The sequence below is a fragment of the Carlito syrichta genome, unplaced genomic scaffold, assembly GCF_000164805.1.
Source record: "Carlito syrichta isolate Samal-C Ts95f unplaced genomic scaffold, Tarsius_syrichta-2.0.1 Scaffold145531, whole genome shotgun sequence".
Lineage (NCBI taxonomy): Eukaryota > Metazoa > Chordata > Mammalia > Primates > Tarsiidae > Carlito > Carlito syrichta.
Window position 1 is genome coordinate 32,781 of NW_007089627.1, and position 25,817 is coordinate 58,597.

The 25,817-nt window shown below is 42.3% G+C and overlaps 1 protein-coding gene across 2 annotated transcripts in view; it reads right to left on the bottom strand.

The window, feature by feature from the left end:
• The window catches only part of NSD1 (nuclear receptor binding SET domain protein 1), a 136,857-nt gene that overhangs the window by 23,742 nt on the left and 87,298 nt on the right, over positions 1-25,817 (bottom strand). For both annotated transcript variants that reach the window (XR_503746.2, XM_008050430.2), the window contains exons 9-15: positions 22,640-22,758; positions 21,570-21,713; positions 18,676-18,799; positions 13,274-13,474; positions 10,538-10,717; positions 4,518-4,674; positions 1,601-1,806 (exon numbers count right to left, since the gene is read on the bottom strand). Coding sequence is in view for 1 of the 2 variants with exons in the window: in XM_008050430.2 (XP_008048621.1) it covers positions 1,601-1,806; positions 4,518-4,674; positions 10,538-10,717; positions 13,274-13,474; positions 18,676-18,799; positions 21,570-21,713; positions 22,640-22,758 (1,131 nt within the window). In the remaining variant the exon portion in view is untranslated. The remainder of the gene's footprint in view (positions 1-1,600; positions 1,807-4,517; positions 4,675-10,537; positions 10,718-13,273; positions 13,475-18,675; positions 18,800-21,569; positions 21,714-22,639; positions 22,759-25,817) is intronic.

A 25,817-nucleotide genomic window follows, 5' to 3' on the forward strand; every position in this document is an offset into this window, starting at 1 on the left:
CCTCATGCTTTGCCCTCTACTGCACACTTCTGCCACAAGGTCAACTGAAGGGCATCTGAACTGCTGCTACTTATGTCAGATTCCCCAATAAGAAAATGTGCTTCTAGAAGGCTGGGGCAGAATCCCAGAGCTCTGGCAGGCTCAGATTCGAGGTGTTCCTGATATTTGCCCTTCTCCCCCAGCCTTGGGGATGGCCAGTTCTATGCAGACCAAAATGCTGGTTCCTTGGTCCCTGGCAATCTGAGATGAGAGGACTCAAGGCCCCAGGTCCTAGAGTATCAGTTCTAAGTATCACTGTATTCGTAACAGTACTGCTGGTCCACAGCCCCACACAGAAACCACACAACAACAGGTAAGTAAAGACCTACTAAAATAACACGGGCCAAACAGAACCTTTGTATAACTTGCCCCCTTTGGACATCATCCCATTTCCTACCCAGGAAGTTTCACTTACTTACACTCTCTCTTCCTTTCACTCTGTAGATAAAATGGTATACTGATGGCTCCTCAACTTACAACAGGTTTACCAGCATGCAGCCCCATCGTAAGTTAAGGGACATAATGAATGGCATCACTTCACATCACCGTGAAGTTGTAAGTCAAACTACTAGCCAGGGACTAACTGCATGTTAACATCCAAACATACTCCAACAACAAGAGCGACACTGCCCTTCAACAACAGCTAGAGGAAGAAGGTAAATCACCACTGGGAACACACCAACTATCTATTCTGCAAGTTCACTTGCATTATCCAATTGAATTCTCAGGGCCAACTCTCTCCACTGTATGGTAAGAGAAAACCTTTGGCATTAGTGAGACACTGCGGCGGCGGTGGCAGGGGGTGGGGGGGGAGGAGAGACACATACACATCAATTTGGGTATCTGATCTCAAACCAGGTGAAGTGGGGACCAAAGGGAGGTCCAAACTTTTCTTGTACAATCACCACTTATATACCTAATCCTAAATTGTACCCCACATTTAAAAAAAAAAAAAAGAAAGAAAAAAACCTAGAGTGCAAAGTTGATTCAACCACCCCATAAGTGCTAAAACTAGTTTTACTAGTAACAAGAAAACCCTCCTAGTCCCAGCTGTCCGTCTGCCTTTACTGCTAGGCCAGCATACAAAAATCTCTTTGATTCAGAGCATTTATGCTTTGACTTTCACTAGTTTGCTCTATAAATTATGGTGAATTTTTTGTCTTCCCATCAATTTAAAAAAGGAAACAAAAACAAGAAACAAAAACTAAACTTCTTGGAGCAAACGTGGCTCTGCTAGAGATTTGAGCCCTGGCATAGCACACTGAAGAGTTTCACCTATTAAAATTGTTCCAGAACTCCAGGACTTGATGAGATGCTGAGAAACCAATTGACAAGACCCCAAAAAAACTCTCTCAAGAAAAGTCTAATTAAGCAAAAGTGAAGCTCAAAAATAAAGAGTTATATGGGTCAACGTCCCTGCAAAAGCCTGTACAGCTACAGCCTCCTAATTCCTCCAAGGAGAGAACACACTGCTAAATGGAGCAAATGTGAACTCTTCCAGAGCAGATGCTCAGGCAACAGAGGTCTGTGTTGGGCTGAGAAACAAAACAGATCAAGTTACCTTTTTTATACGTCCCATCCACGCCTTTGCCCATCTTATCCTTGCTGCTCACATCGCCCTCCATGTAAGGGAAAACTCGAGCTTGGTGAGTCCACAGATAGTCATTAGACCCAAAGAAGAGGACCGGGAACTCGCCCACATCGTGTCTCATCTTATCGATGTTGGAAGGAACAGCTCGAGGATGGCAGATCTCAGCTGGCCACCACCTGGGAAAGGTAAAAGCAAGGGAAGAAACCTCTGGAAGACTAAAAAGCACTAGGACAATAACCTCAGATAGGAATGAGGATTAGCAATGTCTGTACGTTCACAGAAGTCCATCCTAGGGCACTGTTACCACTCAACTGGAACACAAACAATAGTAAGAACACAATAGTCCATTACAGGCCATCCTAGGACATACTGAACACCTAACTAGAATACATACAAGCAGTATGTGCTAGAAGCCTAAAAACACCTGTCTACACTCCCACACATGCACCTACTCCCTTATTATACTTCAGGGAATCTATCAAAAGGAAATAATTAGAGATAGAAACAAAGATTTATGACAATAACATTCACTGAAGCATTATAAGAATGAAAAACTAAAAACAATATAAACCTTCATTATCAAGGGAATGATAGTAATAACCATGGTACACTAAACAATGAAACACAATTTGGCCTTTAAAAAAAATTTTCAATAATCATTAGGACCACAGAAAAATCAGCAGCAAGAAAGGAAACACACACACAACCAAAGGAAGTAAATTAGTATGATCACTTTAGGCAAATTTGGAGTTACCTATTAAAGCTAGAAACCTTATTTGACTCCAGACACTGCCTTAGGGAAGCTTCAGTGTAAGCCAAGAAACCCTGACAACATTTCCATAGTCCAACAGGAAAACTGATAAATAAACTCTCCAACACCAAGTGGTCTCTCAGGGGCACTGGAGAATATCGAACGGGGAATGAATTAGAGCATGATATTAGTGATGAATCACAGGGGCATAAAAGTGAATGAAAAACGTTACAAAAATGCTGGGCATGGTGACTCATGCCAGTAATCCCAGCATGCTGGGAGGCTGAGGCGAGAGGATTGCCTGAGCCCACGGATTTGAGACTAGCCTGGGCAACTTAGTGAGATCGCATGGTGTAGGCCTGTCGCCCAGGCTGGAATGCAGGGGCACGCTCATGACCACAGCCTCGACCTGCTAGGTTCAGCAGGCAATCCCTCCGCCTCACCTTTCTAAGTAGCTGGAACTGCAGACATATGCCACCATGCCACCACTAATTTTTTGACTTATTGTAGAAACGAGGTCTCGCCAAGTTATCCAGGCTGGACTTGAACACGAGGGCTCAGGCAATCCTCTTGCCTTGGCCTCCCAAAGTACTAAGATTACAGGCGTGCGTCACCATGCCCAGCCTTTGTCATTTTTAAAAATCAAAGAAATAGTACTCTGTGCATTCTTTGTTATATAAAAATAATTTTATTTTATTTTGTTTTCCTTTTGAGTTGGAGTCTCACTCTGTCGCCCAGACTGGAGTGCAATGGCACGCTCCCGGCCACCGCCGCCTCGACCTGCTGGGCTCCAGCGATCCTTCTGCCTCAGCCTTCCAAGTAGTTGGAACTACAAGCGCACACTACCACGCCCGACTAATTTTTTGATTTATTGTAGAGATGAGGTCTCGCCAAGTTGCCCAGGTGGGTCTCGAACCTGCGGGCTCAGGCGATCCACTCACCTCAGCCTCCCAAAGCGTGGGATTACAGGCTGAGCTACCGAGTCCAGCTAAATTTTGATTTATTGTAGAGATGAGGTCTTGCCAAGTTGCCGAGGTGGGGTCTCGAATCCACGGGCTTAGGCAATTCACTCACCTTGGCCTCCCAAAGCACAGGATTATAGGCTGAGCCACCGAGCCCGGCTTAAAAATAATTTTAAAAAGAAAAAGCAAGATGCAAAATTGGGTGTAAGCTACAAGGATAATTCTTTGGGGACAGGAGGCGGCTGGGTAATGGTATTTCTCCAACTAAATATACAGAAATGTGAACAATGTATCTTCCTTGTTTGTGAGATTATGAGTTTGTTTTCATTAATGAGCTTTACACAGAGAATATGTATTATTCCTATAATTGCACATCATAAAGTTATATTTTTTTCTTTAAAAACTTAGTTTTGTTTTTTTTCCAGGACAGGAGCCAGGGCAACACCTGAGTGAGGCAGGTGGACTATGCTGATTGGATCCAGGGCAGATCTGGAGATTAAACCACAAGGTTTGCTGATGAGTTGCTAAGGAAAGGCCTGCAAGCATGACCTAGGATCCTAAGGGTCGGACCCAGGATGCTGAGGCAGGGGGCTTGGGAATGTCGTTTTCTTTTCTTTTTTCCCCTCAGAGACAGGGTTAGCGCTGTCCCTCAGGTTGGAATGCTGTGGCAAGATCACAGCTCACTACAGCCTTAAACTCCTGGGCTCAAGTGATTCTCCATCTCAGCCATCTAAGTAACTGGGACGACACCTGGCTAAAACTTTTTTTTAAGGGATGGGGTCTTACTCTGTTGCCCAGGCTAGTCCTGAACTCCTGGCCTCAAATGATCCCCCTGCCTCAGCCTCCCAAAGTGCTGGGATTGTAGCCATGAGCCACTGTGCCTGCCAGGTAATTTTCTTATTGGGGGATGGGAGGGATGGTGGAAGGGGAGCCTAAGCCGGAAGAGCAATTAAAAAAGTTAAGCACTGGCCTGGCGCGGTGGCTCAAGCCTGTAACCCCAGCATTTTGGGAGGCCGAGACGAGAGGACTGCCTGAGCTCAGGGGTTTAAGACCAGTCTGGAAGCTTGGTGATACCTCGTCTCTACAATTAAAAAAAAGGTAAGCACTGTATCCGAGAGGTTCCAAGGAACAAAGGATGATAAGAGAAATGGGTGCCACTTTTCTTCATGCTTACCTGTATCGTCCAACTTTTACCCAGACGATCTCCCTGTAATGTGGCTTTTTGCCTGCCTTGCAGTCATTGCAATACCAGTTTCCTTCAGGGATGTCAATGTTCAGACATTCGCGATGAAAGGCAGCAGGGCAAGAGTCACAGCACAGAAGGCTGCCTCCTGGGGGAGTAAGAAGTCCGGCATTCAGAAAACAAGGCTGTGTAACGACCCGGCCAAAACAGACTCTGCTTAGCTCCTAGTCAATTATTTGTCTCCCCAGCAAAAGGCTTAGTAATCTAATTAGCTATACAGAAAGACTTTTTCAGCCTTGATCGCCTGGGCTCAAGTGAGTCTCTCGCCTCAGTCTTCCCAAGTTCTGGGATTAGAGATGTAGCCCTCACACCCAGCCCCAGAAAGACTTTTGTGCCAAAGTACTCAGCCTCAGTTGGGCATGGTGGCTCACGCCTATCATCCCAGCACTTTGGGAGGCAGAGGCAAGAGGACTGCCTGAGCTCAGGGGTTCAAGACCAGCCTAAGCAACACAGGGAGACCTCACCTATACAATAAATACAAAAATCAGCCAGGTGTGGTGACATATGCTTGTGGTTCCAGATACTTGGAAGACTGAGGTGGAACGACCGCCTGAGCCCAACAGGTCGAGGCTGTGGTGGCCGTGAGCATGCCACTGCACTCCAGCCTGGGTGGCAGAGTGAGACTCCCACACACAACATACATAACACACAAAAAGTATTCAGCCTCCAATATTCCTGAACACTCCCCCCTACTCTCCAAGGTTTGTGAGATTTAGTTAATAAACATGAGAGCTTTTAAGTAAAATTAAGTCAATAAGGAACTGATAAAAGTTACGTATCTGTATACTTACACACATATATACATTTTCTTTCCCTTCACTAGAAAACCATGCACTAAATTAAGAGTATCAACAACACATAGTGACCAGAGTGTAAAAAAGAGCTCAAGCTTAAACTGACATCAGATTAACGTTAGAATTCTAGTTCTAAGGACCATATGACTTCAGGGAATTCACCTTCCTTCCAAACTATAAAGTCTTCAGTGGAAAGGTATTTTCTCCAATGAACAATAATCCCACCTGTTTGAGGACTCTAGTAGTATCTGGCACATAAGTGGTATATACAATTAGTTCTTTCCCCTTTTTTAAAATTACTAGCTTTTGTGGTAGTTTCAGTAAGAGAGGTTTATGTTTTCTTACTTGTAGCCAAAGAGAAAAAAACCAACAAAAAAGTATGTTGAGGCACTTATCTATGTATCTGATTTTCCACCCAAAAAAGTGTTTGGAACTCTTGTGACACCTATAGGCTCTTTTCAGAACGTCAATTATATTAAAATATAACTATCAAAAGGTCAGAACAAGGCCGGGAGTGGTGGCTCACACCTATAATCCCAGCACTTTGGGAGGTGGAGTCGAGAGGATTGCCTGAGCCCATGGGTTCGAGACCAGCCTGGGCAACTTGGCGAGACCTCCTCTCTACAATAAATCAAAAAATTACCTGGGCATGGTGGTATGACCTGTGGTTCCAGCTACTTGGAAGGCTGAGGTGGAAGTATCTCCTGAGCCCAGCGGGTCAAGGCTACAGTGGCCATAAACATGCCACTGCACTCCAGCCTGGGCAACAGAGTGAGACTTCGACTCAAGAAAAGAAATGTCAGAGAAAGAGATGTAGACCTACATGTTTATTTGTAATGTATAACAAGATCTAGCAGTAGTAATGACTGAAAACTACTGCTGACCACAAGCCATGTGACCCAGCCTGACTTGCTGAGAAACCAGGTTAACTATATATTGCAGTGATAATGAATTTTCTCTTCTTAAAGATTTTGTACTTAAAGTAACTCACAATTTATATATATCTGATTCTGAAACATTTATTGTTACAGATGGCAGATAAGGTGTTTCAGGTGAGAAAGATTCACATTTAAGGAATACAACACAGGCCTTACATATGTCAGAAATGAGCAGGCTTCCAACAGGCAGGACTTTAAACAGTTAATGAAGAGTAAAGCTGATTCACCTTGTTCTGCCTGTGCTGATTTTGCCTCTTAAAATCCTACTAAAGATAGTTTTGTGACAGTTTCTTCCCATGCTGATTTTGGACGTTTCTGAATAATTCTTTAGAGTCGGCTCTGAAAATAAGAATTTTGTTTTGGAGGGGAGCCAGGGGTGTGAGCTCTACTAGGATCTGACTTCTGCTTTAACTAGAAAAGCTCACCTTTTGTCTGTATTCTATACAGGAGCTCAGATTCAGAATATGTCATTTGGAAACGTATCTGGTGCTAAAAAACAAGTCTGAAGAGCGAATTACACAGTCTCAAATTCATACTTAACTATTTTGGGGCATTTTGTGGCTAAATTAAATAATCTTAGAATGTAACCATTAAGAGTGACATAAAATAGCCGGGCGCAGCGGCTCACCCGAGCACTCTGGGAGGCGGAGGCCAGAGGATTGCCTGAGCCCAGGGGTTCGAGATTCGCCTGGACAACTTGGCGAGACCTCATCTCCACAATAAATAAAAAAAATTAGGCACAGTGGCTCACGCTTCTAAACCCAGCACTTTATGAGGCGGAGATGAGAAGACTGCCTGAGCCCGCAGGTCTGAGACCAGCCTGGGCAACATGGTGAGACCTCGTCTAATATAAATGTTTTAAAAAGTAGCCAGGCGTGGTGGCACATGCTTAGTAGTTCCAGCTACTTGGAAGGCTGAGACAGGATTGCCTGAACCCAGCAGGTCAAGGCTGCAGTGGCCATGAGCCTAGGTAACAGACTCCAACTCAAACCTAAAATAATAAATAAAAATAATAAATAAAAAATGTACTTTAGCCCTCAGATTCCTGTTTCCATTCTAAGGGTACAATTATAAAATGCTCTATTTAAATGCTATGAAATACAAAAACCCTGCCTTTAAACTCATTTCAAATACATTTACAAGGATAAAATGGTAAACAGACACGTGTTCATCTGAAGACAGTTTTACAAGGAGTACCAATCATAAAAGGAATAGGTATTAGAAGAAACAAAAAGTTTTATTTTTGAGTTGGAGTCTCACTCTGTTGTCCAGGCTGGAGGGCAGTGGCACCCTGCTCACAGCTACCACAGTCTCAACTTGCTGGGCTCAAGCGATCCTTCCACCTCAGCCTTCCAAGTAGCAGGAACTACAGGCGTGTACCACCACATCCGGCTACTTTTTAAAATTTACTGTAGACATGAGGTCTCACCATGTTGCCCAGGCTAGTCTCAAACCTGCGGGCTCGGGTAATCCTCTTGCCTCTGCCTCCCAAAGTGCTGGGATGACAGGCATGAGCCACTCTGCCTGGTCACAGAAATGTTTTATACAAGGTAATCATACAGCTAACATGTCTTTAAAAATCAGCATAATTCTTGATGAGCATGAAAACATCCTTACATCAAAGTTGTACTTCCACTGAATACTCTTTTTCTACATTAGCACCAGTGTAAGGATATAAACAAATACACATTCAAACTCCAATGAGTTTCTTAACTTGGCATGTTATATTAAAAAAAAAAAAATTTCAACAAAGTCTCCCCATACTGCTCAGACTGGTCTCAAATGTCTGGGCTCAGGCAATTCTCTCGCTTTGCACTCCCAAAGTGCTGGGGTTACAGGTGTGAGCCACCGCACCTGGTCAACCTGTTACATCAATCTTAACAGCACCAAAAAAAGTGTCCAAACTGACAATCTTCAATCATATGAAGCAAACAAAAAAAGGTTTTTTTTTGCTTTTGCACTATCTGGCATATCAAAATTTCAAAATATGGGTTAACACCCCCTTGATTCATCAGAACCCACTTGATTTCTTGACTTCTACGATGAAACAGACTCTAGTCTGCCGAGAGGGAAGGTTTCAGAAAGGAACAGAATACCATTAGTAGAAGATTCTCCTTTTACAGAATTATTAGCATACATATCTGATGATACAGATCTCCTTAGTGATATCTTTTCTTATCGTTTTTGTGTGTGTGTGAGACAAGGTCTCACTATGTTGCCCAGGATGGTTTCGAACTCCTAGGTACAAATGATCCTCCCACCTCAACCTCTCCAGTAGTTGGGATTACAGGGGTGCCATCATGTCTGGATTCCTTAGTAACATCTTAAGAAAGAGGAACTATAAGAAAGTATTGTTTTTTTTAGGGGAAGTCACCTTCGGGAAGAGAGGGTAAACAAACAATGAAGAGAGAGCTCAGGAAAAACTCAAACAGAATGAGGTAGGCTGTGAAAAAAGTCAGCCCTACACAGAATCAAAGTTAAAACAACAAAACAAAAACAAGGTTAGCACTCATTGATATTTATTTTCTGACCAGGTGTGGTGGCTCATGCCTGTAATCTCAGCACTTTGAGAGGCTAAGATGAGGCTTGCCTGAGTCCAGGAGGCTGAGGTGGAAGGACTGCTTAAACCCAGGAGTTTCACGCTGTTGTGAGCCATATGCCACTGTACTCCAGTCTAGGTGACAGAGACCAACCCAACACAAAAAACAACAGAAAAGTGAGGAAAATCATTGCCAGGAACCACTATCCAAAAAATTCAGTTGATCTGAAAACGAATGAGGACCCTAAAGAAGAGAACTAGTCAACAAGTCAAAATAAAGAAGTCAGAATTCTCAACACCACAATTTACATACTGTTCCTGAGTACTAAACCCTCCACTTAGCCAGGAGAAACAAGATTGATAGGGCCTTTTGTTGTTGTTGTAGAGACAGCGTCTGGCTATGTTGCCCATGCTGGTCTCAAATTCCTGAACTCAAGCTATCCTCCGGTCTTGGCCTATCAAAGTGTCGGCATTATAGGTCTGTGCCACTGTGTCATGTCCCAGGGCTTTTTTTTTTTTTTGGTCTGACATTTTAAGAAGGCTGTAGTCAGCAGTCACCACTGCTCTCTTAGCTTTGAAATGCTGCCCAGGGAAGACAAAAAGAAAGATGCCAGAAAGTCAGCCAATAAAAAGACAAAGACCCGGTGAGGAAAACTAGGGGCAGGTGGTCCAAAGACAAAGCTCAGGACAAGATCAATCATCTAGTCTTGTCTGACAACATTACCTATGACAAACTCCGCAAGGAAGTTCCTAACTATAAGCTTAACCCCAGCTGTGGTCTCTGAGAGACAAAAGATTTTCAGCTCCCTGACCAGGGCATCCCTTCAGGAATTCCTTACTAAAGGATTTATCAAACTGGTTTCTAAAGCACAGAACTCATTTACATTTGCTGGGATTTCAGGCTTGAGCCACTGTGTCAAGCCTACAACTCATTTTTTAAAAACACAATTATATGATATCATTTTCTAGAATTATTTCTGTCTAGACATCTGTCTTTGTGTCTGCTGATATGCATAAATGACTATAATGCCATTTAATATCGAGCAATGATTTTTTACTAATGTGAAATTTGGTGTGAATTTTTTTGTTTCTCTGTTCTTTCCTTTATTGCTTCAGCTATTATCTATCATTTTAACAAAAATCAAGTCATTACTCAAAATACAAAACTAGAACCTCTCCCTGCTGGGCAACAAAGCCAAGTTTTGTTGTTTTGTTTTCGTTTGTTTGCTTGTTTTTGAGCCAGGGTCTCACACACAGTCATCCAAACTGGAGTGTGGTAGCACGACCACGGCTCATTGTAGCCTCAATCTCCTGGGCTCGGGAGACTCTTTGTACCTCAGTCTCCTGAGTACCTTCGACTACAGGTGCCTACCATCATGCCTGGCTAACTTTTTTATTTTTTATACATATGGGGTTCTATGTTGCTTAGGCTGCTCTTGAACTCTTGAGCACAAGCAATCCTCCTATCTCGATCTCCCAAAGTACAGGGATTACAGTCATGAGTCACCCACCCAGCCCAACAAAACAAAGTTTTAAAAGTTTTGCTATGCTATTTTAATTCAAGACGTCACTTCCGAAAATTTTTTCCAGAACCAATATGAAGAAAATTATCTTGTTCCAATGAAAACATTGCATTAATCTTATTTTATGCTACTAATGCAGCCAGAAGTCATTTCTTACCTTCTGAGCACACAAAGCACCAGCTAACATTAACATGCTCATGATTTCGGCAGCCCCGCCTAGGGGTAAAGTGATTAGGGCAGATGATGCTATTAGATGCAAGGATCTTGGACCCAGCAGCCAGGCAAAAGTCATTGGCATGGTATGCCACAGGGCAGCGAACACAGCGCATCAAGCGACCTAAAGCAGAAAAAACAGGGAGGAGCAAAAGAAAAACAAAGAGATCAAATACAAAAACAATGAGAGTTACTCAAAATCAGCCCCAGACTACAAAGGGGGAGGGGACAGAACACCAGTGTTTGCCTGGTACTGGGTGATGCTTAACGCCTTTCAGGTGAATGAACTGCACTGGACTCTACTAGCTGGTTTGAGAGAAGCACCCCGGAAACCTATCAATCTTTCAAAACCTGCCGAAATTCTTCAGGGTCCCAATGAGTCGCCGGGATATTTCTTGAGTGTCTTCAAGAGGCGTTCCATACCTATACCCCATTTGATCCCTTAGCACCCGAAAATGCTCAGGCTATCAATTTGGCTTTTGTGACTCAGGTGGCCCCAGCCCCCGACATCTGAAAAAAGTTACAAAAGCTTAAGGGCTTCGCAGAAATGAATATCTCTCAGCTGCTTGAAGTAGCCCAAAAGGTTTTTAATGACCAATGCTGAAAAACAAAAATAGGCAGCACAGGAGGCAGACAGAACAGCCAAACGGCAGGCAAAAATATTGGTAACTGCCCTCCAAGCTTCCCAACCTGACTCAATGCTGCCACGCCAAACAAAGGAGGAAACTAAAAAGGGACAGAGGAGGACTAAACGTTCCCTGCTGGCTAAGAATCAGTATGTATACTGCAAAGAATTTGGTCACTGGAAAAAGGATTGTCCCCGTCGCCCAAAAGTAGACAACCCTATGGAACACCCCTTTTCTGCCGATACAGAAACCAGGAACCTCCAACTACAAACCAGTCCAGGACGTCAAAAAGGTCAATAAGCAGGTTGAAACTATCCATCCTACTGTTCCCAACTCTTATACATTTGACTCAGCTTACTTCCTCCTCAACACCAGGTTTACACTGTCAGGATTCAGAGGAGAAGAACTCTGGTCTTCTAATCAAATAGAGGCAAAAGGAAAAGATCTATAACCTAGTCTTGTCTGACAACACTACCTATGACAAACTCCACAAGGAAGTTCCTAACTATAAGCCTGCTCTTGACTGCTGCCAATAAAGGACTCAATATTTAACTCTCAGTGTGTTGGCGACTCCTTACTCGCGGTGTGGCTACAACACATACATATGCTACCACACCCAGCAAAACTGAGATTTTTTTTTTGAGTTGGAGTCTCACTCACTCTGTCACCCAGACTGGAGTGCAATGGCCGCTCCCGGCCACCGCAGCCTCTACCTGCTGGGTTCCGGCCATCCTTCCGCCTCAGCCTTCCAAGTAGCTGGAACTACAGGCGTGCACTACCACGCTCAGCTAGTTTTTGATTTATTGTAGAGATGAGGTCTCGCCAAGTTGCCCAGGCGGATCTCGAACCCACAGGCTCAGGCAATCCAGTCACCTCGGCCTCCCAAAGTGCTGGGATTACAGGCTGAGCCACCGAGCCCGGCCAAAACTGAGACTTTTATCCAGCAAGTTAAATTACTGCACACAGGACTAATCATCCTTAAAAAAAAATACTGTAAGTTTGATTAAAAGAAAAGTCAACAATGCTCATTCTTTCACAAGAAAAACTGGGGCTCTTTTGGCATACAAACATTTACCAATAGACCCAGTATTTGGCTTTTAGAAAAATCAGTGGGGCCGGGCGCGGTGGCTCAAGCCCGTAATCCCAGCTCTTTGGGAGGCTGAGGCGAGAGGATTGCCTGAGCCCACGTGTTTGATATCAGCCTGGGCAACTTGGCAAGATCCCGTTTCTGCAATAAATCAAAAATTTAACCTGGTGTGGTGGCAAAGGCTTGTAGTTCCAGTTACTTGGAAGACTGAGGAGGAAAGATCACCTGAACCCAGCAGGTCGAGGCTGCAGTGGTCGTTGAATATGCCACTGCAGTCCAGCCTGAGGGACAGAGAGATACTCTGTCTCAAAAAAGAAAAAAGAAAAGAAAAAAGGAAAATCAATGAAAGGTTCACTATTATCAAACAGAAAGGAAAAGTTATTTTACCAATTAGAAGAAATTTCAAAAATTGAGTTTACCTATAGGCACAATGTTGGAAAACTCAGATCTCAACCTGACTATGAATCAGAAGTTAGTTTGTAGGATAAGAGTCTCTGTTAAAAAAAAAAAAAATCAAACCCAGTAGGAAGGGAGGGAGAGAGGGAGGGGGTGAGGGAAGGAAGGAAGGAGAAAGAGAAAACAGAAACAAAATCCAACATAAACCCCCAATTTTGTACCAAAACACATTTCTGAATGATATCATATCTGATGTCAGGTTTCAGAGGAGAAGAATACACTCTGGTTTTCTAATCAAAAAGAGGCAAAGGACATGCGGCAGAACCCTTTCTGACGCTCAATCTCACATGAAACCCAAGCATGGAATAGCACCACAGGAGGCCCCGATGAGCTAGCTGCTGAACTAGTCCACTCCTTTCCTCTCCTCTCCCACATGCGACGCTGGCACTCTCTCTCAGTGACAAGAACTAGAGGGAGGCTGGAAAGAGACATGCCAGACTACACTTGAAAACATCTGCCGCCAGTAAAATGAGGTCCTACAATTAGACTGGTTCACATGAGAAAGCCATACCTTTAGATGCAGAAACACTGGCTGGATTAGCAGCATGGCAGGTTATGCAGATGTGAAGGGAGCACCGGAAGCCCTTGTTTTGCATGACAGTGGGCGGGTACTTCTGAACACACTCTTCATGGTAAAACTTTCCACACAAGGGCAGAAGGCACCTTTTAACATCTTCCCCACTCTGCTTACATACAAAACAGGTATGGATTCCTAAGAAACCAAAAGATAATAAATTACAATAACTCAAGAAATCTACCAAATGCTAAACCATTAGCTAAAAAGTCAGTAAGAAACTTTTTTTAAAAAAGAGATAGGGTCTCATTTGTCTCCTGGGTTGGAGTGAAAAGGTCACTGCAGACTCAAACTCCTGGAATTGAGGGGTCCTCCTGCCGCAGCCTCCTGAGTAGCTGGGACTACAGGTGCATGTCATCATGCTAGGCTGAAGTGAGAACCTTTTTAACGGACTGATTAGGCTGACAACATCTGAACCCACACAACAATCTGACAACACATGCCTGATTGACATGACTCAAACAGGAAGTGAACACTCTGCAAAGCAAGCTGGCCTTCTACCTCCCTCCCAGTAAAAAACACACCAAATCTAATCCTGCCTCTAGATCAAACTATAAGTTTACAGGAAACATGGAGGATGGAGGAAGAAGTTAAGGAATGATATCGATCAAATTGAGAGTACAAAAAATTTAACAGTACAAAAGACCATTGCTTAAACAATGGCATAAAAATAGGGTGGGGGAGCAGTACTGATATAGGCAGAGTAAGAGAAGAGACATATACAAAATACAATGCAGGAAACTTATTTCGACTTAAACTTGATTCGAAACACTCAGTTTAAGGAAAAAAACAAAGGACCCCATTTCTCCTTCAAATGCTTTACAATGTAAGGAAGAGTCCAGACTTGAGGGGCAAACAGACCTGAGTATGAGTCCTGTTGCTGACATTTCCTGAAACTACGGTTTGATCAAATCATCTGTGTTATCTACAAACAGTGAAAATATCCAGCTAATAAAAAGTGTAGGGAAAATTTAGAAATATGTATTTGTAAGAAAGCAAATCACAGCCTGCTGTTGCATAAATGGCAGCTATGACGAAACTGGAGCAATCTACAAGATGATGCAGTGCCCCTATTGCAGGAAAACAGGCCGCACTAAAAGCACAGAGAAAAGAATCCGTTTCTTCCTCTCTTCGTCTTTTTTACTTAGTTAGCTAGCTACCTATCTCTGCTCATCTTTACTAACACTGGAGTAACATTTCCTACTCTCTAAAACAGCTTTACTATACACTATACCTCATACTACAAACAAAAGTTAAGTCACAAGAGATCACAGACCTAAATGTGAAAACTTTTTAAAGCAACAAAATTCTCAGAAGACGGTGACACTGGATTAATCAAGATTTCTTAGATATGACACGAAAACATAGTCCATAAAAAGAAGAAACTGACAAACTGGCTAATCAAAATTAACAACTTTTGCTCTTCCAAAGACACCACTAAGAGAATGAAAATGCAAGCCATAGATAAGTCAATAGGGAAACGGAATGCAAGTTAAAACCACTATCAGATACCATCAGAATGGCTAAAAGTAAAAAGATGACAGTACAAAAGGTTGACAAAGATACAGAGGAATTAGAACTCTCATACACTGCGGATGGGAATGTGAAATGATACAACCACTTTAAAAAACAATTAGGCAGTTTTTTAAAAAGTCAAACATATGTTTGCAATAGGATTCGACCATTCTAACTCTTAGGCACTTAAGTAAAAAGAAATGTGTCCAAACAAACACTTAAATGTTCTCAGCAGCTTTACTGGTAATAGTTATAACTGGTAACAACACAAACTGTTCATAAATAGATGAGTGGACCAACAAAGTAGCAAATGCACACAACAGAACACTGGTCAGCAATAAAACACAAATGAACTGCCAATACACTTAACAACATTGTTGAATTTCCAAATAATTATGCTGACTGACGATGACACAGATGTACGCAAATATACATACATCAAAGATTATCAAATCATACATTTGAAAAGTACACTTTATTGTACTCCAATTATATCTCAAAACAGCTGTTTTAAGAAAAAAAAAAGCTACTGATATGCACATCAAAACAGAGAGTCTAAAAAACACTGCAAGGACTAAATACTGTTTCATTTCATTTATATCAAACTCTAAGCAAGATACATTTAATTGGTTGTTGCAGAAATAAGAATATTGACTGTTGCCTGGAGTTAGGGAGGAGAATGACTGGGACTGAGCATAAGGGAACTTTTGGAGTGATGGAAAATGTCAAAATCTTCATTGTCACTGTGGTTAGAAAAATATATATATTTTATCAAAACCTATCAATACATACACTTTAAATGGGTCATTATATAGTGGGTAATTATATTTCAATGAAGTTACTTTCTTAAAAATATCTTTAACTTAGATCAACTTGTTCAGAGAATATGATATCATAATAAAGACAGTACGACAAAACAGGACTACTGTTATACAAGGAATGAAGGCATTTCTAATATTAGGATAATGGAGAAACTCATATACCGAAATTTCTTTTTCCAAATTTCATTTACAGGGAGAGATGGCACTTATTTCCCATAATGACCAAAATCTAGTTGTGCAGAAGACAAAACAACACCATACTTGTCTCCCATCTTTTGTTTCCAACTGCTAACAGTCGTTGCAATAAAATGAAGTAACTGCCCCAACTGACAGCAGTCTCAGTCTGACACGGGCATCTACTTACAGACTCAAGGAAATTCACTCTCTTGTTTGCTACTCTAAAGCTATACTCTACAGGTCACGTTAGCAACAATGGCCTTTTCCCATGTTTTTCCCACACCAAGAAAAACTTCTTCAACTTCCTTCTTCTGTCTCACAACTCCACGGCACATCCCCATCTTATTGCTACTTTTCTCTCTTCTCGCTCCCTAACAGTATCCGTGATTGCACTACCATTATTCCCCCTCCTGCCGCAGAAATTTATTTCTCTACATTGGTTACTAACTGCCATCCTACAAACACACAGAATGATCATCCTTTTGACCCTATAATATTCTCAGGTCTACTGCCTTCCTTTCAGTTGAAATCAAGTGTCTTTTTTTTTTTTTGAGGAAGGTCTCGTTTTGTCACCTTGAACTCCTGGGCTCAAGTGATCCTCCTGCATCAGCCACCACGTAGTTGGAACTACAGGTGCATCACGATGCCCAGCTAAATCTTTTATATTTTTATACAGACAGGGCCTTGCTACGTTGCCCAGGCTGGTCTTGAACTCCCAGCCTCAAGCAGTCCCTCCCACCTCAGTCTCCCAAAATGCTGGGATTATAGGTCTAAGCCAATGTGACCCGCCCAAGCTTCTTCAAGAAGGCGTGTACAAGGCGGGACACCCAAAAAACTGGAATTATCTTTTGAAGGGCAAGTTGCAGTACAGGCTCTCTGTACCAGCTAAGTGTGCCAGGAACCAATGAGCCTTGGTGGACCAGCTGGTGCTGCTGGAAGAGGCTGTGCTCAGCTTCAGTAAATTTCTTTGTGGTAAACAGGTGACTGGTTCTTCGACTATGACAATGCACCTGTACACACTGTGCTGAGTGTTCAGCAGTTTTTGACCCAACACAGCTGACCCCCGAGCCCCACCCTCCCTATTCACCCAGTATCATCCCCAGACTTTTTCCCCCTGTTTCCCTGGATTAAAAAAGTTCTCAAAAGGAATCATTTTGCTGATGTGGAAGAGGTGAAACCAAAAATGGCAGATGCACTAAAAGGCATAAAAATCAACAAGTCCAAAACTGTCTTGAGCAGTGGAAAAAGCATCTTGATAGGTGTATGCATCAAACAGAGAGGACTTTGAAGGTGATTGAAGGTTAAACGTGCAAGAATAAATACACAATTTTTTACAAATAAATCCTGGGTTTTTTGGGGTCCTCCCTCATATGCTGCTTTTGTTCATCCTTCAACCTAGTTAAAAGTGGCAAAAAGTGAAACATTTACTCATTGCCACATATAAGAGCCTCTTTTCACTCCAGAATCTCCTTGGCATGTTGCTGCATCTGCCCTTCTGGTACCATTCCACCCCCGTGGTTTCACAAATATTGACTGATTTCTGCTCACCTTCCAGTCATTTGGAATAAGGAGTATGCTCAGGTTGTGCCAGCAGCCCCTTCTCACTCCACTGATGCTTTTTCGTTGGGTAGCAGCACCCACATCTGAGGCTTCAGTGACTCAGGGCATCAACCTCACTGTCAAATATTTCGGCACCACATACCAGGCCAAAGAAGAACATCCTCCTGAGCACAGCATGAAAAAGTGTTTTCCAGCCGGGTTCAGTGGCTCAGCCTGTAATCCTGCACCTTTGGGAGGCTGAGGTGAGCGGACTGCCTGAGCCCGCAGGTTCGAGACCCACCTGGGCAACTTGGTGAGACCTCATCTCTACAATAAATCAAAAATTAGCTGGGCATGGGAGCACGCACCTATAGTTCCAGCTACTTGGAAGGCTGAGGTGGAAGGATTGCCGGAGCCCAGCAGGTTGAGGCTGCAGTGGCCAGAGCGGCCACTGCACTCTAGTCTGGGCGACAGAGTGAGACTCCATCTCAAAAAAAAAAAAAAAAAGAAAAAGAGAAAGAGAAAGGTTTTCCCAGCGGGTCTCAAGCTAGCATTCCACTTACCTGGCCTAATCTATATATTGTAACTCTTCCAGAAAAAAAAATTTTTTTTTTTTTTTGGTAAAAATTTTTATGGATGTATGTATGATTGTACACACCAAAAAATGCAAACAAACTAAAGTGCACGAAAAATCATAAAGCAAACACTACTCAGATCAATACATTTAACATCACCAGTGACTAAGAAGCCCTCTTGATTATGACCTATGCCTCTTCACTGAAAGATCTTATACTCTAAATCCTCCATATTTTCCAAATATTTCACTCACAGACTTGTGCTCTTCCCCCTAAATACACCAATCTCAAGTTCTCTCTTAAAATTCAACGAAGGTATGCTCATCTGTGGTATTAGCTTACCTTTGCTCACTCTGCACTTTTTTTTTTTTTTTGCTTGGAAAGTATAGTTTATTTAGAAAGTAAATTAGAGAGAGAAGATTCACCTTCCCAAAGGAGGGGAGTGGACCAAAGCTAAGAAACATGGTAGCCATAGCTCCAAGAGTCACATGGTCATACCAGAGTCTAACAAAGCAACAGTAAGCTGCACTTTCAATGTGTCTTCAACACGACGCTTTTCACACTGTACTGTGCACTTCATTCATTATTAACTTGGTAGTTTTCCTGATGTCAGGAACCACCCTGCACCATTTCTGTGTCTGCAGCCACTAACCCAGTGTTGCCAAAAAATAGCATTTCCAAGAAACATTCTTTTCTCCCCCAAAAAACATACCTGTGCGACATTCATTGCAGATAAACTTTCCTCTTGGCATCTCAGTTAACCCAAGGCACTCCAGGTGGAAAGCCCCACAGCACTGAGCCTCACATAACAGCAGCTCACCCAATTTCTCACAGTTCTGTTAAAAGAAAACAGATTTGTCTACAGAAAAAAAGATTTTTAAAAATTCCAAGAGGAAGGCTCTTCTGAGGAATTAAGGAATTTTTTTTTGCCAGAAATAAGAGATCCCACCATTCACTGAACTATATTTAATATCACCTCCTCAGTGCCAGATACCATAAGGTCCCTGGCTCTCGTGGTTCTTAAATTCTAAGGACAGAAGATACAAATAAACAATCTGGAAAAAAGATCACATAATGTTAAATGTTAGGCAGAAAACTTAAATAGTTACTTGGGATTGGGTAATCAGGCAGGACTTCTCAGATTGGGTTCCAAACTGAGCTCTGAATGACAATACTGTCACATGAAGATCTGAAGGAAGGGTCAGAAAGGCAGCAAGTCCACAAACCTGTTTTTATATCTATTTTTCCATGTTTGACAATCACAAGGAAAGCCAGTGTCACTGGACTAAAGTAAACAGAGGTTACAAATGACAGATAATGGGGTGAAAAGGAGGCCAGGGCCCATAGTTTTAACTTTTTTTTCTAATTACAGGAGTGTACCACGGGAGAGCTTTACCAAGGGAAGGATGAGATCAGGTATTCATGTTTAAAAAGATCCCTCAAAAAGCCACAAGAAAAATGAGCTACAGGTAAGAAAGGTGAGAACAGAGCAAAGACACAAGGCAGGAGGCCACACAGTGGTTCAAGCAACAGACACAGGCCTGCTTGACTTGGGTTGCCGAAGTCCCAAGAGACTCCCCACTAGGTCTGAACAGCCCTGTGAGACACATATAGACCATCTCTGAGAGGTCACCTTTCTGAGATGACTTCATCTGTGACAGAGTTACACTCACGGCAGAGGCACAGGAAAAAACTAACATCGGTCACTATGAAAACATATAAGATTTATGAAAATCTTGCACATTCTCAACATGTATTACTTTTAAGCCACTGTTAACATCCTAACTTGCATCCCCATAGTAATTAGCCGGAAAATGCTAAAAACGTTTAAGTCTTATACTTATCGTGTAAGGCAAGGAAGAAGAAAGATGATTAATCTACTCAAGAATTCAAAGAACATGTTTTGGTCATGTACAAACATCAGAACTTAAATAAATGAGAAGAGTTTAGAGTTTTGGGAAGAAAGGTGAGAGGCAGCCTGAGAGAGGACCCAGGGCCTTACTTAACCTGTAGTCTGAGATATTCTCAAATGTCTGACTCTTCCATTATCCACTGTTCACACATAAAATTTGAAAACGTTATGTTATATATTGCGCTTTGTATATTCAGTGTGTCAATAATATCAGTTTTCATATAAAGTAAACAAATTTAACTTTATTCTACTTAATAGGTATACATTATAATATAAATAGAAGAATAAATGAATCAAATTAACTGAATGTTATTGACGAAGCCCTCGATCGAGATGACCATATAATTTATCTTTCCAAGTAGGACACTTGAGAGCAAAAGGAGCTGCCATCAATAAGTTATACTTGGTCAGGCTTGATGGCTCAGCCTGTAATCCCAGCACTTTGGGAGGCCAAGGCAAGTGGATTGCCTGAGCCCGCGGGTTTAAGACCCACTCAGGCAACTTGGCGAGACCTCACCTCTACAATAAAGCAAAAATTAGCCGGGCGTGGTAGTATGTGCCTGTAGTTCCAGCTACGTGGAAGGCTGAGGCGGACGGATTGCCAGAGCCCAGCAGGTCGAGGCTGCAGTGGCAGGAAGCGTGCCACTGCACTCCAGTCTGAGCGACAGAGACTCCAACTCAAAAAAAAAAAAAAAAAATCTGGACAACAGATTTAGACAAAGACAGGTCCAAACAATAATGGACTATAGATAGGGTCACCCCACCTTAAATATTTTTATTAAATATTCTTTATAAAATGCATTGACACTCTGACTTGTCTCACTCAGTAAATAATGGCATAACTGTCCTTAAGGATCGACACTGTGTTTGGGAGCTGGTCCGAATATGATCAACACTCTTGATATAATGCCAAAAATGAATAGGTAAAGAAACTAGGTTGACGTTATATTGGCCATAATGACATCTTCTGGTCTGGGTTTATTTTTTTAGTGGTTCCAGTTACAAAAAAAAAAAAAAGAACCTATATTCTCAAGTTTTTATATACCAAATTTTAAGAACTTACATAAGACCACATAAAGGGAACATACCCAAATATTCCACTTAATTGACTCTGCTTCCAGAGTCACACCTCACAGAGAGGCAACACAACACAAAGGTTAAGACTCTAAACCCTGACTGCCTAGGTTTGCATCCAGGCTTCACTGTGTGAACATAATGAAGTTATTTAACTTCTCTGTAATTCAGTCTCCGCATCTGCAAAATGGAAGTAACAACAGAATTCTTTCTACTTATGAGATTGCTATGATGACTAAGTGATGTAGTATTTGGAATATTTGGAATAATACCTGACATATAGTAACCCAAAGAGGCTGACACCATGAGAAATACACAGGAATTACGTTTGACTAAGCAACCAAGATTCACTTTTCCCATCTCAGACCTGCTTCTGGGAATAGACGCATTCGTGGCATTCATGGGCTTTAAGGATAGGTAAGTCACCAGCACGAACCTATTTCTCCTTGTTCTTTTATTATGGGAGGGGAAAAAGAGTTAAATCCTTTAAGGAAGTGAGTCCACTAGAATCAACCAAAAGCATTTTTATTCTACCCAAGATGAGGTCAGCAAGAGATGGAGAAGGCTTCTCCTACAAGCTATACATGCACTAAAAATACACGTGGGCAAACATTGCCTACCTGACAAACATTCTCCTTGAGTGCAGCTCCTCCACCACGTTCACCCTGCATTTTTTTAGAGGCAGGCAGCCCAGGGTCGTGTTCTACACCCTCCTCAACAGTCTCCTTGGGGCTTGCAGCCGTCCTGTGTGTCACTAGTTCTCCCTTGCAGAAAAAAAATTATGTCCCACATCTGTATTATTGATATCTCCTCCATCTGACCCCCTCCCTCTGGGCTGCTATTTGTCTAGCCATTAAGCACTTACAGATGTTCAGCCAATCACGCGGGCGGACTGCATGCAATGTTAGTTCTAACCCTGCTGTGATTGGGCGGGTAGTGGGCGCCTCATGCCCTGCCACTAACTGCTCTGAGGCTGTTCCACTGGAACTTTTTGAGATGTTCCATTTTAAGGTTTCACTAAGGGAGAGAAAACATTCTTAAGTTTATTTGATTACTTTTTTGTCCTTCCAAGATGAGTGTTTCCTAAATAATGCCCACCTTGGACATTCTATTCAAATTGTCCTGGAAAGAAACATTCTACATCTTAACGTGTGATGCTCATCTCACGTATTTTATTTCTCTGATTTGGAATGCCAGAGATAGCATCAATGACTGCACTGATGATCTGAAAGGAAATGACTTTAAATCTTTGTTTCCTCAAGGTCAATGTTTATAAACATTATCTTATAATTAAGCAGTCTGATGGACTCAAGAAATAAACAAAATAATTTGACCCATAATCACAGCAGTCTCAACTTTTAAAGGGCAATGTTCAAATTCATTCAGCTTATATGGTTACTTGGTATAGTACTTTCAGGTACTAAAACAGGTTTTCTGAACAATGAAACAGTTATCTATTTCATCTGACACCCAGAGCACAGGATCTGGTATTTTTAAAAGGCCATAAACACAGCTGCAATATGTGCCTCAGCTTAGGATTAGGCTCTCCTTTGTCTCCAAGAGTACTTACAGCTACTAGCCATTTCAATATTATACTACGCTTAAGTCAACTCAAGGGAAAGGGATGTGGCCTCTACTATGAAAAGCGGCTTCTCTTTGGAAGGTCAAAAGACCGGGAACCGAGTAATACCTCTGAGCACAGAGCCTCTTTTGGTGAGTCCTCATTCTTCACTTTTTTACACTGCACCTTGGCGGCAGCATGCCTCTGTCGTTTTCGCTTCCTCGGCTGATCAAATACCTTGGCAGTGCCTATGAGAGGAAAACAGGAGTTACCTGCAGGCTAACAACACACAGGCTCAAGGATTCCTGTCCTCAAGTAAACAGAACTCACAGGATTATGACATGGCAGAGTAAAAATCAACTTTAAAACTGATTTAATGCTCAAGCTTTGCAGATTAAGAAAACGGGAAAGAAGAAAAGACATTTATTCATGACTACATAACTAGTTGGAGAAATGGCTATATACGTGTGTGGGTGTAAGTTATGCTTCATATAGATTAGCTACTAAATATATAGGTTATTAAAGCAATTTAAATTTATACGATTGAAATGACAAACCTTCTGGTTCCTCAAAACATATGTATTTTTTGAATCGGGTCTCACTCTGTCACCCAGGTTGGAGTGCAGCGGCACCCTCACGGTCACCGCAGTCTCGACTTACTGGCTTCACCTCAGCCTTCCAAGTAGCTGGAACCACAGGCATGTGCTACCACACCCCGACTAATTTTCTTTTTATTTTTTGTAGAAACGAGGTCTCATCAAGTTGCCAAGGCTGGTCTCAAACCCTTGGTCTCAGACAATCCTCTTGTCTCCGCCTCCCCAAGTGCTAGGATCACAGGCATGAACCACCATGCCTAGCTCTCAAAAGTTTATTTTAATATCCTTATACATGGAGAGGAAATGCATTTACTAATAAGGACAGTATAATAAAATAGTAATCCCTAGACTCGAAGATTAGAAATTTAAGATTGAGAGTTGAAATATGTAAGATTGGCTGGGCTCAATGGCTCAGCCTGTAATTCCAGCACTTTGGGAAGCTGCCTGAGCCTGCAAGTTCGAGACCAGCCCAGCCAACTTGGTGAGATCTCATCTCTACAATAAATCAAAAACTAGCCGGGCGTGATAACGGGCACCTGTAGTTCTGGCTATTCAGAAGGCTGAGGCAGAAGGATCAATGGAGAACAGCAGGTCGACGCTGCGGTAGCCGTGAGTGCACCCCACTGCACTCTAGCCTGGGTGACAGAGTGAGACTCCAGTTCAAAAAAAAAGAGAAATATGTAAGAGATTTGGTTTGCTGGGAACAGGAGAAGGGACATCTTTTTATACATTAAATGATTTAAAGCAGGGCCCAGTCCCTGGGCCACAGACCAGTATGGGTTCGTGGCCTGTTAGGAACCAGATCACATAGCAGGAGATAAGTGGCAGGCAAGGGAGCAAAGCTTCATCTGTATTTACAGCTGCTCCTCATCACTCACGTTACTGCCTGAGATCTACCTTCTATCAGATCAGGGACAGCACTAGATTCTCACAGGAGCACAAACCCTATTGTGAACTATGCATGCGAGGAATCTAGGCTCTGTGCTCCTTATGAGAATCCAATACTTGATGATCTGAGGTGGAATTGAGGCAATGATGCGAGCACTGGAGACTGGCTGCAAACACAGACTAACATTAGCAGTGAGGTTTGAATGCACATCCCCGGCACCCCCGGGCACTGCAAAATTACCTTCCACGAAACTAGTTCCTGATGCCAAAAAGGCTGGGGACCACTGGCTGCAAGGATGTTCGTGCAATGGTAGTGCATCCTTGAACAACCAACAACATGAAATGAACGCATGGTCTCATCGTCCATATTCAGAGAAAGAAATTCCAGTCCCCTCCTTGTTTTCCATTAAACAAATTTCAACTGTTATAGAAACACCAAGAGGAATCGAAGAGGTATTTCATAAAATGTGCCAGAATATTTATGCTAAGTATCAATATGAGACTGGAGTTAGTGATCTTTTTTGTTTTCTTGAGTCAGGGTCTCATTGTGTCACCCAGGCTAGAGGGCAGTAGCATAAATATGATTTATCACAGCCTTGACCCCTTAGGCTCAGGTGATCCTTCCACCTCTGCCTCCCAGGTAGATCATATGTTGACATTTGGCTAACTATTATTATTTTTTTTTTTGTAGAGGCAGGGTCTCAGTACGTTGCAAAGGCTTGTCTTGAACTCCTGGCCTCAAGTGATCCTCCCTCCTCAGCCTCCCAAAGTGCTAGGATTACAGGCAGGAGCCAGTGATCTCTTTTTTGACTGCGTAACTGAGATGGAGAAGTTATGCTATCAAAACTACTCACAGGTCTGACATGGTGGCTCAAGCCTGTGATCCCAGCACTTTGGGATGCCTAGGTGAGCGAACTGCCTAAGCCCGCTAGTTTGAGACCAGCCTGGGCAACTTGGCGAGACCTCATCTCTACAATAAATCAAAAAATTAGCCGGGTGTGGTAGTGCATGCATATAGTTCCGGCTACTCGGAAGGCTGAGGCAGAAGGATCACCGGAGCCCAGCAGCTCGATGCTGGGGTGGTCATGAGCATACCACTGCACTCCAGCCTGGTCGACAGAGTGAGAATCCCCCAAAAAAAAAAAAAAAAAAACTATTCCCAGCTGGGCCCAATGGCTCATGTCTATTATCTCACTACTTTGGAAGGCCAAGGGAGGAAGATGGCTTGAGGCCAGGAGTTCAAGACCAGCCTAGGGAACATAAGAGACCCTGACTCTACACAAAAAAGGGAAAAATTAGCCAGTCATAGTGGTGTGCCATTATAGTGCTATCTATTTGGAAGCACTAGACTTCACTTGAACTCAGTAATTCAAGACTACAGTGAGCTATGAACGTACCACTACACCCCAGCATGAGCAACAAAGCAAAACCCTGTGTCTCAAAAAATGAATAAACAAGTCTAACACTAAAAGAAGAGTTAATGTGATACAAATGGAAAGGCTCAAAATGCTCACAAGCTGTAACATTTAGACAAAGTTTATAATAAACTATGTTGTTGGTTTTATTAAAAAACTAAAATATAAAGTATAGGAAAATAGCTGATATTATTTTGGAAGCAGTCAAACAAATGGACCAATCTATGAGATTAGCAATTGTCTGTATAATTAAAATAAGCCAACACATTGCAAGATTTACTTGTTAGAAAACGTAATAATCATGGGTCACATTAAAAGAAATGTGCATCTGAGACCAAAATATACAATCTTCCATTAATATTCTTTGCTAGCAGACCATATCTGGAGTAGAGTGCTCAAATCTGATAT